The sequence below is a fragment of the Cinclus cinclus genome, chromosome 3 (assembly GCF_963662255.1).
Source record: "Cinclus cinclus chromosome 3, bCinCin1.1, whole genome shotgun sequence".
NCBI classification, from domain to species: Eukaryota; Metazoa; Chordata; class Aves; order Passeriformes; family Cinclidae; genus Cinclus; species Cinclus cinclus.
This window is the reverse complement of record NC_085048.1, coordinates 54,341,843-54,355,070: the sequence shown is the minus strand read 5'-3', so window position 1 is coordinate 54,355,070 and position 13,228 is coordinate 54,341,843. Positions and strand designations below refer to the sequence as shown.

General features: G+C 44.0%; 1 protein-coding gene across 1 annotated transcript; it reads left to right on the top strand.

Moving 5' to 3' along the window:
* The first annotated feature begins 3,339 nt into the window (after window positions 1–3,339).
* Window positions 3,340–5,174, top strand: CCN2 (cellular communication network factor 2). Its single transcript, XM_062488816.1, has 5 exons — window positions 3,340–3,399; window positions 3,532–3,754; window positions 3,864–4,115; window positions 4,341–4,552; window positions 4,878–5,174. Exons 1-5 carry the CDS (start codon window positions 3,340–3,342, stop codon window positions 5,172–5,174), a joined length of 1,044 nt encoding a protein of 347 aa, XP_062344800.1.
* The last annotated feature ends 8,054 nt before the right edge of the window (window positions 5,175–13,228 follow it).

Genomic DNA, 13,228 nt, shown 5'->3' with positions numbered 1-13,228 from the left:
CTTTATTTTTATTCTGTGTCTATTTCTGAGCTAGCAGAGTAAGTCTTTCTTGGAATCTGCATTTTAAGCAAAAGCCTACTAACGTAACTTTAATGAGACCTCTCAGAATTTTGAGATGTATTTATTACAATTTTAAAGAAATATCCTGGTGAGCATTTTGGGAAAGGAACTAATTGGCACACTAACCCTCAGGCAAGCCAGAAAAGTCTGAAGCCAGCTACAAGCCTATGGTGATGATAAACAGCTCAGGGTCCAGATGTCCATATATGGCAAGACTTCCTATAAGACTGACAGTACTGTATGTGCATTGCGTATGGTTGTTGGATCAGATTCACATTCCTCGGGTATGTTTCTCTGGGAGCTTTTGATTTCCGCTTTGAGGGCTGGCTCAGACCTCCAATTGCTCTTATAAAAAAATATCTGTGACTGAAAGTTGAAAATGTGCAAAATTCTTTCTTTAAGTACACAAACACTCCAAGTCTAGCCACTTTCCTGTAGTCTTGCCAGGTTTTCACTATGTCTGATACCTGATCAAGTGACTTTTTGGGGGGAAGCAGGAAAAAAAAAAAAAGAAGGAAAAACACAAGAGAGGAATGTAGCAATCCACACCTGTACATTTTACAAGACTTCACCAACTGAAGCTGATGTGGACACACACCGTATATAGCTGTGTAAACAAGTCTGCAAGGCTGGTGTAGTGAATTCCTAATTTCAGCAGAAAAAATATACTATCTTAAAAGCATGTGCTGTATAAACACCTGCATGGAAGTCAAAATTAGTGCATTTTAACCATTTTATGCATCAATGCCAAGATGTACTTGTCCAACCTGTGGCATACTCAAGAGGCACCTGGATGTGGCATCCGGGGATATGGTTTAGGGGTGATTATGGTGGGGTCACATTGCCAGCTGGACTAAATAATCTTGACGGTCTCTTCCAACCTTGAGGATTCTGTGATTGCCATCAGAAAGGATTAGCTGAAGACTGATTGAGACTGCAAGAACTGCCTTTGCTTACTTGCCCCTCTGTGCGCATACACACACACACAAACCAATGAGGTTCCCATTGTGACACATCTAACAACACAGAAAACAAGATGACCAAAATGCTCTCTGGTGGACCCTGATTCTTACCTACCTGCATGTGCTGATACAACTTGTAATTTAGTAGGCTAATGCCTGATCCACGGTCATGCAAGACCAGAATTAGTTCTGAATTCAAATAACTATTCAAACCGTTTTTCTCAGGGCAGCAAGTGTATGGGGCTTGCTGTACTTGGCCTGAAGTGGGAGGACTTAGGACAGAATTATCCTTTAATTTTGGATATCCTGGCTTTCTGGTAGTTTGTTACTTTTAAACATACTTTTTCTGTCAGTGAGATTCTTAGGTTTTGTTTAATAAAATTGTATCTCTGAAAAAACCTCTTACATGGAAAGTTATAAAACATGTCTAGAGCCTCTTTCTTTCTCTGATGTTCTCCTACCATATTTAGGCATTTAAAAAAGGCATTCTGTTTACCTGGTCACATTTGCATTTTGGTATGCATGTCATACATAGTTTGGTACACATACTGTTTACCCAGCACTGAGGCCACTGGAGTCCTTCAAGTAAATACAGATTTTAGGAGACCTCATGGTTTTGGGAACATATATTATTTACCATAACTGTTCTTCTGGGATTCATTTTTTTCTTTCAAAGCCAAAGTCATTTTTTTTAATGGAGAATTTCAAGTAGAAGAAATGACATCCAAATGACTACCAGACACAGTACAATGCTGGCAGAATATAAGTAGCAGTTTTACAGCACAATGGTCCTACTGGGGCATTACATGGAAGACCTTATCCCCTCATGAATCCCGTTTTATTGCTGCATGATAGCATGGAAGCATGCCTAGATATGGAGGGATGGAAAGAAGTGGGGAGCAAGGGAGAATGGAAGCAGGGGAAAGCCTAAACACAAAAGATGAGATCTCTTAAGGTAACTACCAGATTTTAGATTGCTTAATGCGTTGCATTAAACTGGTCTCCCTTATTAAACACTAACATATTTCCACGGGTCAAAAGCCAAAACATTAACATTCCTTGCGTTAAAGTGGAGGTCAAACAACATGACATCACTGAATATTCAAATCATACACAGGAGGTGGGGGAAGAGACATCCTCCCAGTTAAAAAAAAGATTTAAAAAAAAACAACAATAATCATAGCAGTTATCTGCAATGACTTAATACAAGCCATAATGCTTAGGTCCTGGGTTCAGTCAAATACAAACCACAGTGTTAAGGTTTTGGCTGAGCGAGGTAGCATGCCATTCTCTTCCTGTTGTAATCCTGGGACAGACCATCAGCAAAGTTAGAAGCAGGGATGTGCAAGGAACGTGTTGCTCAGAAATGACAGCTGCACACAGGCAGTAGGAAAATAATAGCCACTTCTTCCATGCTTCAGACTCCACTCGCTGTGCCAAGTATTTCAGAGTAAATAGGCACTCTCTCTATTCATAGAGAGCATCTATTAGGGAAGGAACACATTACAAATATTTAGTATGATTCAGTGGTACACAGAGTCAATTTATACCCGGTAGTGTAATTATACCTTTTTACGGTGGTACCAAAGCGCCGGGACCGTTCGCCGCCGGACACCGGGTACCCCGAGCCACCCCCCATCCACCCGCCCCGCGTCCCCTGTGCCCGGGGAAGGGACGAGGGACGAGCGGGGGAGCACAGGGGAAGGGAAATAGCGGATTCCCCTGAATGCCCCTGGCAACCGCCCCCCTCGCCCCTTCCCGCTGGACCCGCCGCCCGCCTCGAAATAACGCGCTGCCGGGGGAGGGTGGCGGCCGGCAGCGCCGGGGACTCATATTTAAAATACATCAGGACGAAAAACAAAAAACCGTACTGCTGGGGGGTGGGGGGGGAGAGCTGAGAGTGTGCGCTGGGGGGGCGCAGCCGGAGGAATGCGGGAGTCAGGGGTCAGGGCCGCTCCGGGGCGGCGGCGGCGGCGCGGGGCGGGGCGGGCGGCGCGGCGCGGCGCGCAGGAATGCGCGGAATGTCGCTGTTTGTCCGCGGCCCCATTCAGCCCATTGGCGAGGCCGCGCCGCCGCCGCCTATAAAGGGGCGTCCGTCCCGGTACTCGGCAGTCTCATAGCTACTCTCCCGCCGCACTCGGACGGAGCGGAGGAGAGCGGAGCCGCGCAGCACCCAGCAGCCACCCTCCGGCAGAGCGCCCGCAGCCCCGTCCGCGCCGCCGAGGAGATCCGCCCTGCGGGAAGCTCTCGGCTCCCCTCGCCGCCCGGCAGCCCGACGCCGCCGCCTCGCCACCCATAAGCCGCTGACCGCCGCAGGATGGTCCCCAGCACCTTCGCCCCGTGGGCCGTAGCCCTGCTGCTCGCTCTCCTCAGCCCGGTAAGTGCTGCCGCTCGCCGCGCCGCTGCGCCTGCCCCGTCCGGGCGGTCCCGGCGGCGGCTCTGACGCTCTCTCTCTCTCTCTCTCTCTGTGTGTGTGTGTGTGTGTGTGTGTTCCCCCCGGCACTTGCAGGAGGCTCGGGGCCAGGAGTGCAACGGGCAGTGCCAGTGCGGAACGGGAACGGGCCCCACCTGCCCCGCCGGTGTCTCCCTGGTGCTCGACGGCTGCGGCTGCTGCCGCGTGTGCGCCAAGCAGCTGGGCGAGCTCTGCACCGAGCGCGACCCCTGCGACCACCACAAGGGCCTCTTCTGCGATTTCGGCTCCCCCGCCAACCGCAGAATCGGCGTCTGCACCGGTGAGTGGGGGCCGGGGCTGCCGCCGGGGACGGGAACAGGATCCCGCCGGGCAGGGAGCGAGGGAAGTGGGAACCTCCGAGACTCACTCCTGCCTCCTGCCCCTCGCAGCTCGGGACGGCGCCCCGTGCGTGTTCAGCGGCATGGTGTACCGGAGCGGAGAGTCCTTCCAGAGCAGCTGCAAGTACCAGTGCACCTGCCTGGACGGCGCGGTGGGCTGCGTGCCCCTCTGCAGCATGGACGTCCGCCTGCCCAGCCCCGACTGCCCCTACCCGCGCCGGGTGAAGCTCCCTGGAAAGTGCTGCGAGGAGTGGGTCTGTGATGAGGCCAAAGAGCAGACTGCCGTGGGACCCGCGCTTGCCGGTGAGTGGGGGGCTCTCTGCAGGTGGCAGCCAGGGGAAGGGGGCACCCTGCATGGAGGCTGGAGGCAGTGGACTGCGTGGACGCAGGGCAGGGGCTGGAGGGCTGCAGTTAGTGGATTCACCCCACGGATTTAGTGTAGCTGCCGGGATTTTTCAGGAAAAGGAAGGAGCATTTAGAGGGCTGAGGTCAGGCAGTGGTCTCATTTTGGTTTTCTGCCTCCTGTAGCTTACAGATTGGAAGACACTTATGGTCCAGACCCAACAATGATGCGTGCCAACTGCCTGGTGCAGACCACAGAATGGAGTGCTTGCTCCAAGACCTGTGGTATGGGTATCTCTACCAGGGTCACCAATGATAATGCCTTCTGCAGACTGGAGAAACAGAGTAGACTTTGCATGGTCAGACCTTGTGAAGCAGATCTGGAGGAGAACATCAAGGTAAATATGATTATCTTTATGAATGCTGCACTGGGGTTGCTTCCATCCACTAGCAAAAGGACAATGACCAAAAGTGCAGTGCTGACAGGTAGTCAGTTGCAAGTGGTTTACTTAGAAATTTGAGTTTTACTCTAGCAGTAGTCACTATGTACAATTAAATGTCCTTAGTTTTCTCTCGTGCTGTATTATGGCACTGTATAAGACAATCTTGCCTAATGATAATACAGTAAGGATTAGCATGTCTGCTCGCCACTAACTTGCAAGCCCAGTGTGCTTTGTGAAAACCTACCTTCTAAACATCTTGTATTCACTTCTATCCTAACAGAAAGGCAAAAAGTGCATTCGCACTCCCAAAATCTCCAAGCCTGTCAAATTTGAGCTGTCTGGCTGCACCAGCGTGAAGACCTACAGAGCTAAGTTCTGTGGTGTTTGCACTGATGGGCGCTGCTGCACACCCCACAGAACAGCCACCCTCCCTGTGGAGTTCAAGTGCCCCGATGGGGAGATCATGAAAAGGAAAATGATGTTCATCAAGACCTGCGCGTGCCACTACAACTGCCCTGGAGACAATGACATCTTTGAGTCTCTGTACTACAGGAAGATGTATGGAGACATGGCATAAAGCCAGAAGGAGACGCTAAGTACATTCTCAACTTGAACTGATTTGCATCTCATTTTGTAAACATGATTCAATAGCACAAGGTATTTAAATCAGTTTTTTTTTTTTAATTTCAACAAACTGCTCCATGTGACTTAAGACAATTTTTCTACTGACCCCAAATGGTGGTTTGAAGAAGAACGTAAAATGGACAGTGGGACCACAGGAAGACACAGCTTCAGAACATGTTGTTCCTGAGGTGGTGTGATGGGGTTAAGGGAAACAGGCAGGAAAAGCAGATTCAAGCAAATGTTCCCTTAATGTGGTACAGCGTGCTTCACCAAGTAGTGCAATTGAGAAGAGACCATTAGCATGTTTGCTGGTGCTGGCTTAGAGACAGCAACAGCTGGAATGCAAACACCCAGCAAAGTGCTAAGTAAGAAGGTGTTCTGTTTAGTCAGGACAGTAATGTTTCAGCTCTGACACTGATTCGGATGGCTTGGCCAACAAGAATCAGAATCATGTCAATTAGACTGGACAGCTTGTGACAGTTAATTTACCTGTAACAAGCTACTTTTTATGAATATTGTAAATACTGTGTGTGTATATATATTTGTACAGTTATCTAAATTAATTTAAATTTTGTGCTTTTGTTTAATGCTTTGAAAGTTCAATGATAGCCTTCTTTTTTGGAACAAGATAGGTAAGATTTAAAGCTTGTTTGACAATGCATTCAAAGCATGAAATAGATACTCTAGTGGAAATTGTTCAGATAGGGCCAAATGGTGAATTGAGGTCAAGATGAAGTTGAGGTGCCTGTAATGTTACAAAGCATTCGTCTGGCAAAATATGTTTACCTATTACTTTATAAGACAAGTGACTTTAAGAGAAATGGCTGTTCTGTAGCTCATCAGTCTTTCCACTTGAGCATTTGTTTCTTTCTTTGACTATGGCTCTTTTGGACAGTTTATTTGTTGAGAAGTGTGACCAAAAGTTACATGTTTGCACCTTTTTAGTTGAAAATAAAGTATTTATATTTTTTATATAAATGGCTTGGTATTTCATTTACCTTTAGTCTCCACTATTCTTTTCCATGTTTCTAAAGGGGTTGCCTTTGCACTAGGTGAAAATCAAGTAATGTGTGGTGGGTTCCTTCCCCAGAAGCAGATAAGCTTAGGAATAAGCTAATGATTGACTTACTCTGTTATTAGTGAACCAACTGTAGTTTGTTACGCTTCTGAATTTAGAATGGAGGGAAGGGCCAGGCTTGCTTTGCCAAGCCCAGTATGGCATTAGAAATTGCAGCAGGTCTCCTCGTGCATCACATGTAGTTTGAAGGGAGCCAGCTGGTCACTATGGTATTCAACTGCTGCTGTAATACACCACACAACAAGCTTAATTTCAATGAGGTGTTCCACTGGTTAAGATTTGTTTTCAACTAAGGCAAGGAAAATAATTACTAGAAGCACTGAAGTGGTTCTTTGACTCTAGACTCGAATCCAGAAGTCCAAAATTTGGTACAATTCTCAGGGAAGAACTAATGAGTTGTATCATAAAAAACAGAATACTACAGGTTGAAAGGCACTCCTGATTTAATCTTCATGCAGTGCAGGGCTGATGTAGATGTAGCTGTCCTTGAATTAACACCCAAGTGTGGTATGGTAAAGCACTGAACTCTGGTGTCAATTAGGCACATTATCTTCCTGCTTGCTGACAAGGCCAAATCTCTGTATGTGACAGTTCTGTGTAAAGCGTCCATGGGTTCAAATGCTTGCAAGGCCCATGGCCGTGGATGAGAAGTATTGTAAGAGCTACACATTTTGATAATAGTCCAAACATTCTTCTTAGATAAGCAAGAGCTATTGTAAGGACAGTTGTGAGTCATTTGCCTCATCCCCCTGAAGCTAAAAGAAAAGCTTCAGTCCTGTGCTGGGTCCTACATTAATAAGAGACTTTTTTTGGCCCTGTATTAAGACAAGGAGATTCTTTTAATTCAAAATTAACCTTTGTACTAGAAGCATTAGTTCTTGTTTTCAGAAAAAAAACATGCTCTCCAACAAGAATCCTTTTCAGGCAAACAAGTTCAATCTGGAATTTCCTGGTGCTGAAAGAGTGTTAGCTTGCAAAAATGTCCATCCTTCCTGAGCACCTTCCAATCCCATTGATTTCAACTAGCATTAGCAGCAAATCAGTGTAACACCAGCTTTGACTAATGATGAACAACAGAGCCCTAAACTAATGGGAAGTCAATGGGAGTCTTGCCAATGGCTTCACCAGGCTTTGCTCAAGGCTGTAGAAGCATTTTCCCTTCCTCTGAAAAACAAAACTAATTCTCCTGGCATGAGGAAGTGGCTTTCTATGTCCCATACAAAATACTTTTGGGTAGCCTCTGGCTCTTATGCTCCCTGAGACTCTCCAGCATTTTTTCTCTATTTATTTATTTCAGGTTATGAATATTGTGCAGCCATTCAGTTCACCCTGGAAATGCTTCAAACACTCATACAACACCAAGGACTGGTTGCCTGACCACTACTGTGGCTCCACCCCCAAATAACAAGAAAACTGTCATTACTAGTTCCAGAAAGGACAGGATGTACATGGACTTCATTCATAACCATCGCTATAGAAGCTCTTAGGATCAGCAGAATAGAAAGAAGCACAATGTACCTGGCAGGTTGGGATTAATTCCTGTGAGACCTGCAGCTCTTATGGCACTCCTTAGGGCTGTTGATGAACAGCTCTGCCCTGCAGTCTTTTACCAATTAGTATCAGATATTACAATGAATGACATTTCCTAATACCATCATTCTCATGGGCCCATGAGATCCAGCCGTGTTCTGCTCCTAGCTCTCTACAGCATGAGCTGTATCTCCAACACCTAAGCCATGCACCACTGTGGCCTCCCCTGGCACTGTCATCCAGCTGTGCCTGGCAAACAAGGCTGCAGGCTCAGAGAGCAACAGCAGGGCTCCTCTAGTTGAGGAAGGGCTGTCTGAAGGACACCTGCAAAGAGGTTTCCCCAAAGCAGCCCAGGTCCACTACCTATCCTTTCCCAGATTATGTGATGATGAAACAGCCTTGTCTGCCATCTGGCACATCATTGCACTGTTTCACAGGCTGGCAGAGCCCAGAGGAGGCCTGTCAGAATATTTTGATAGTGGTTTGCTGTTGCCACTGTGAATTAAAATAAGGAAGTATGCTACATTATGCAAATCTGTTGAGCAAGCTGTTGCTTTCCCCTGAGCATATCAGAGATCATAAATTTCAGGCATGCATTATAATGAATTGAACTCCTTCTTCCAGGAACAAGTGTAGTCTTCTGACAGAAGCATACATTTTACACCATTTCACAGGTGTTAAACCACTGAAGGTTTTATCTCTGAAGGTAAACAAATTTAAATATTTTGTTGTAAGCTCTCCTAGAGGTGTAGGTAGACATCATTCTGTTCGTAAGGCTTTCTTTCAAAGGTATCCCAGGAAAAAGGAGCCCTTGTGTGGAATTTATGGCATCTTAAATGATGGCTACAATGTGGACCTTTCAACCGTAAAGAAGTTTCCTGATTTCATTCTTTGTGCCTAAGATGCATAGATGGAAGAATAAAAACGTGAGTTCAAAAGTCCAAAGTCACTTACATGGGAGAGAACACTGGCTCACGTTCCTTTCAAAATACCTTGTTTTAGAAGTCTGCTTTTGGTTGCTTGAATCCTCAGAAAATCCTATCATGCAGGTTTGCTACTGTAGTTTTACAATATTTTATTCATATATGAAAGTATATTCATTCTAATTACTAGCTCCTTTAAATTGATCTCTGTCTATATTAATAATATATTTGGTAAAGAATCCCTGTAAAGTCAATACTAATTCAATAAAAGATATTCAATTTAATATTGAACAGAAATTCAAAGTGGCTGGAGACCAGAGTATCAAATACTTTGAAATAGTTTTAAGCCATCGTATTTCAGATTTTTGTACCATAACACTTTTTCATGGATTTGCAGCTTAGCTTTCTAACACAATACAGATGTGAACAACAGACATGGATTATAGCCCTTTCATATGAAATAGGCTCTGCTCTCCAGATAGAAATTTGTCAGATTCCTCAGAGCTAAGACACATCCAAAAGACACTAGTTAAAAAGGTCTTCAAGAATGAGCCACTTTTAATGATCTGCAACCACACGGGAACAAATAAGTCTTTCAACAGTATCCAGTTGTTTGTCTCACAAAGACAGGGACTCAGCTGAGAAAACTGACTTCTGGACACCACTAGAAATAGCATATTATTTACTAGATCGTTTGTATTTTTTTCATGTAGCATAGCTTTTCCAGACCTTGCACTTGAAGAAAGCTCTCGTTTCATTATACTGAAAAAGACTTTAAATGTAATGTAAAGCAATTCTATTCTTACCTGAATATACAATAATTCAGCCATTCTGATTTTGTATCCTACCACCAAAAAACCCAAGTTCTTTAAAAACAGTGCTTAAATGTGGTTTTAACTGATGTTATATTATGCCTACACATGGAAGTAGTTAGCAAGAAGTTGGGATGAAATACCACTGTAAGGCTTTGCCCAAAACCCAAGAAGAATCTGAGAGAGGAAGCAGTTCAGTTAACTTATTTTTCCTCTAATTTTCCACTTTTTTTCCTCCCTGCAGTTCCTTTGATTCATGTCCATAAATGGACATACCAAAAGCCACTACATTCTCACAGTGTTTTTCAGCCTGACTGAAACCAGGAAATACCAGGAATTTCTTCAAGGAACCTGTTCCCAAACTGTACTAAAGCCTTCAACACATTTAGTGTTTGAACAGAGTTTAGAAGCATGACTAAGGTCCCATCTCCACTGCACTATTCAGCGTTGCTGCTGCATCAGAGAACAACTGCTTGCAGTCCTTAGGGCTAGCCCTGGCTTTTTCAGCTCTTCTCTGTGCTAATCCAAGCCCACATCCCCAGCATAGTGAATTTGGGCCCATTCTGAAATGTCCCACCCTGAAACAACTGGATGCATATTGTGGCAGCATTCCTCAGCTCCTGTCTGTTATTGGGGCAGTGCCAATTATACATTTGCTTAATGGTAAGTAAGTTCAACCCTGATAGTAGCATAATGGTGTTTATGTTGTGAGGAACAATATATTTTACAGCCTCCTGAGCAGGACCAAAGGGTTGCTAACACAGTACTGAAGTGCTATTGCAATCCAGTGGAGCTACCATTCATTACTCAGCCCCATTAATTGAGCCACTGAAAGAAATGCACAATCCAAATAAATGTTTGCTGGTTTAAATTAGACCTATTAAAAGCAGGTATTTAGCAGCTTTCAGCAGCTACAAAATATGTCTTTCTCCTTCTGAGCTGAATGCTAAGAAGCAGCTTTTCAGCCAGTTTTCAGGACTCCAGTCAGCCTAGCTAACTAACTTAACTGCAGTCAGACTGGTTTAGACCACCTGTGGCTCAGAATCCTGAGGCTGTGCATTTTAGAGCAACTGCATGGGACTGTGTGCCTTGGAGGGCTCCTGGGAGGACACAGGCTGGTTCCTGTGGCATTTACTGGGCAAGCATTTCCAGGAGCACAAACTGCACAAGATAATATTCTGTAAACAGCTAAAATTACTACCTAGTACAACCTACTAGGGGAGTGATAAGCCAGTGTATCTGGTAAGTGAAAGAGTAGGACAAGGATTCAAAATAGATCTGAAATATTATTCAAATTTTAGACAATGTAATGTGTGGGAAGTTATTAGATATAATCTTAATACACTGTGATATGGTGTTAAGTATGCTTTTTTAATTAACAGAGCAGAGGAAATAAGTAAGAAGTCATATTTGGCCTTTTCCATTTATATATGCTGCTCTAATTCTAAGCTTGTTGTGAGGTTAAAAATTCCAAGATCAGTAAGTTGATCAAGGTTCTGAAATCTAGTATGTTAGGAGTTAATGAGAAAAGCCAGCTCATCTTATATTGGGAACTGCCACGAGTGTCTCTCAGTGGGTTTCCCCATCAGCCTCTTAGCTGTAGTTGCCATCTGGGGGAAATCTGCTCAACTGAGGTTTTTCTTCACCTGTGACTCAAAGGATTTTCATATGATGGCATAGAAATGAAATATTTCTTTCCTCCATTGATTATTCCAGCCACAGCTCCATAGCCAATGAGTAGTCACTCTGGGAAGAACTGCATAGTTAATAATATGACACATCCAGTGGTCCTGACTGGATCCCAGCATTGCTAATGCTTGTGAGAAGTCACCTGGTGTGAATATTTCAAGGGAAAGCAACATCTGTTATTTCTTGCTGTGCTAAAGGTACAGCATTGCTGCTTATCCTTATGATCCACCGGAGTACTAAAGAGCACTCCAGAAGTGCCATTTTATTTTACAGTCACCAGGAAAAGCTTGTAGAGAATAACTGGCAATGCTATCCCTCTTCACAAGAGGGTGCCTGACATAGAGCTAGTCAACATGGAGAACATCTCAAGTAAGGATATTCTGCAAAGTTTAACCTTACACACACACAAGCACTTACACATGCAGACATCCCCACTGTAGCTCTCTGTATTATCTAGCTATTCTCATGAAGGTGCAGTTTTACTATAAATGCAATATTCTTATACAATATTCTACTCTACAGATATGAGTATATTTATGTTACCCTTTGGATAACTTTATGCAATGGGGATTTTTAGTTCTGGCTTTTCTGACTTCGGCAAGAATATAATGAGCATGGAAGTATAGCCAGCCTTAAGAGTGCAAGGATTATCTGGGTAAAAACTTGAGTTTTGCATAAAGAAATCGTGGACTTTCTACATGGAGAAATAAAGCAAGACTCTTCTGTCCTTAAGACTGCTTTAATTTCTTACAGTTAAAAATTAAATTAGAGACTATTTATGTAATGTTTTCTTTGGTTTCTGCCTAGCATTCTCCACAGACCTTATCATAAAACAATTTAGAAGCAATATGTATATTTGTTAATAACCACATACAGACAAATACAATGGCCCTCTCAATGCAAATCAGAGACAAACAAGCAACTGGCTGATAAAATCTCTTTGTGCTCTATGGTTACTGCTGATTGTGAGAGGTAGCAAGATCTTCTTCCAAATAGCTTACAGTTATGCCTAAAATCTGTCTAAGATTATTTATTAGACTTCATTAAATCAGTCTTCAATTTTTTTGCTCTTACATGCACACCAGGACAGGTTGTGGGCGAGTAGGATTGCACAAAAGCATCCTGTCCTTTAGACAGAAAATAAAGAAACACTGGCACCTGTATTTTGTCTGTCTGCTTTTCCAAAGCAAGGAGGAGGCAAAAGTTGGTCTGTCGTTTTATTTCATGAGTTCATTTAGATAAAAGTATCTTCACTGATGAGGCAAATTTGAAGCATATAATTTCTGGTAGATGATGCTGTTTATAGATAGCGTAGGAAGTACAGTAATATATTCCCTATTTATCCGAGCTAGCACTTAATACCTCACGTGAACCCGTATCAGATTATCAACTCCTGGAACGCCAAATTCCTACAAAGACCCTGTCAGGTCGCAGCTGGCACAGGGCTCTCTCTGCCGGACTCCACGGAGGAGCAGAGGAGCGATCCCGGGCTCTTTTCTCTGCATCACACCGACACCGTGCGGCAGCTCCGCAGCTCGGCCCCCGGGAGAGTGGGGATAAACAAGATCGCGCTCTTTTTGGCGGGAGGGATTTAATTGCTCACTTGAAACAATCCGTGCTGTTTTGTTACGAGGGATGATGTGACGTCATGTCAGCGTCGAATTTTTTTTGAAATATAGGAAATGTTTCTTATTTTATCAAGGTGAATTAAAGTAACAGCTACACAGTTTCTGCCTGAGCACCATGCTTTACTTAGATATCATTGCATCATTGTTATCTATATTGAAGATATAGAAAATGAAACTCCCGAAGTGTGTGGCACCCACCCTGGAGTAATAAATCACTATAATATGTCACAATACATCACAATGCTTTTCACCAGCAGGTACTTGAAAAAATACACAGAAAGAGGGGTTTATTTATTAAAGACAGTATTAAAGGAGAGTATGTTTTGATTGCCTTGTTTTTTATCTTG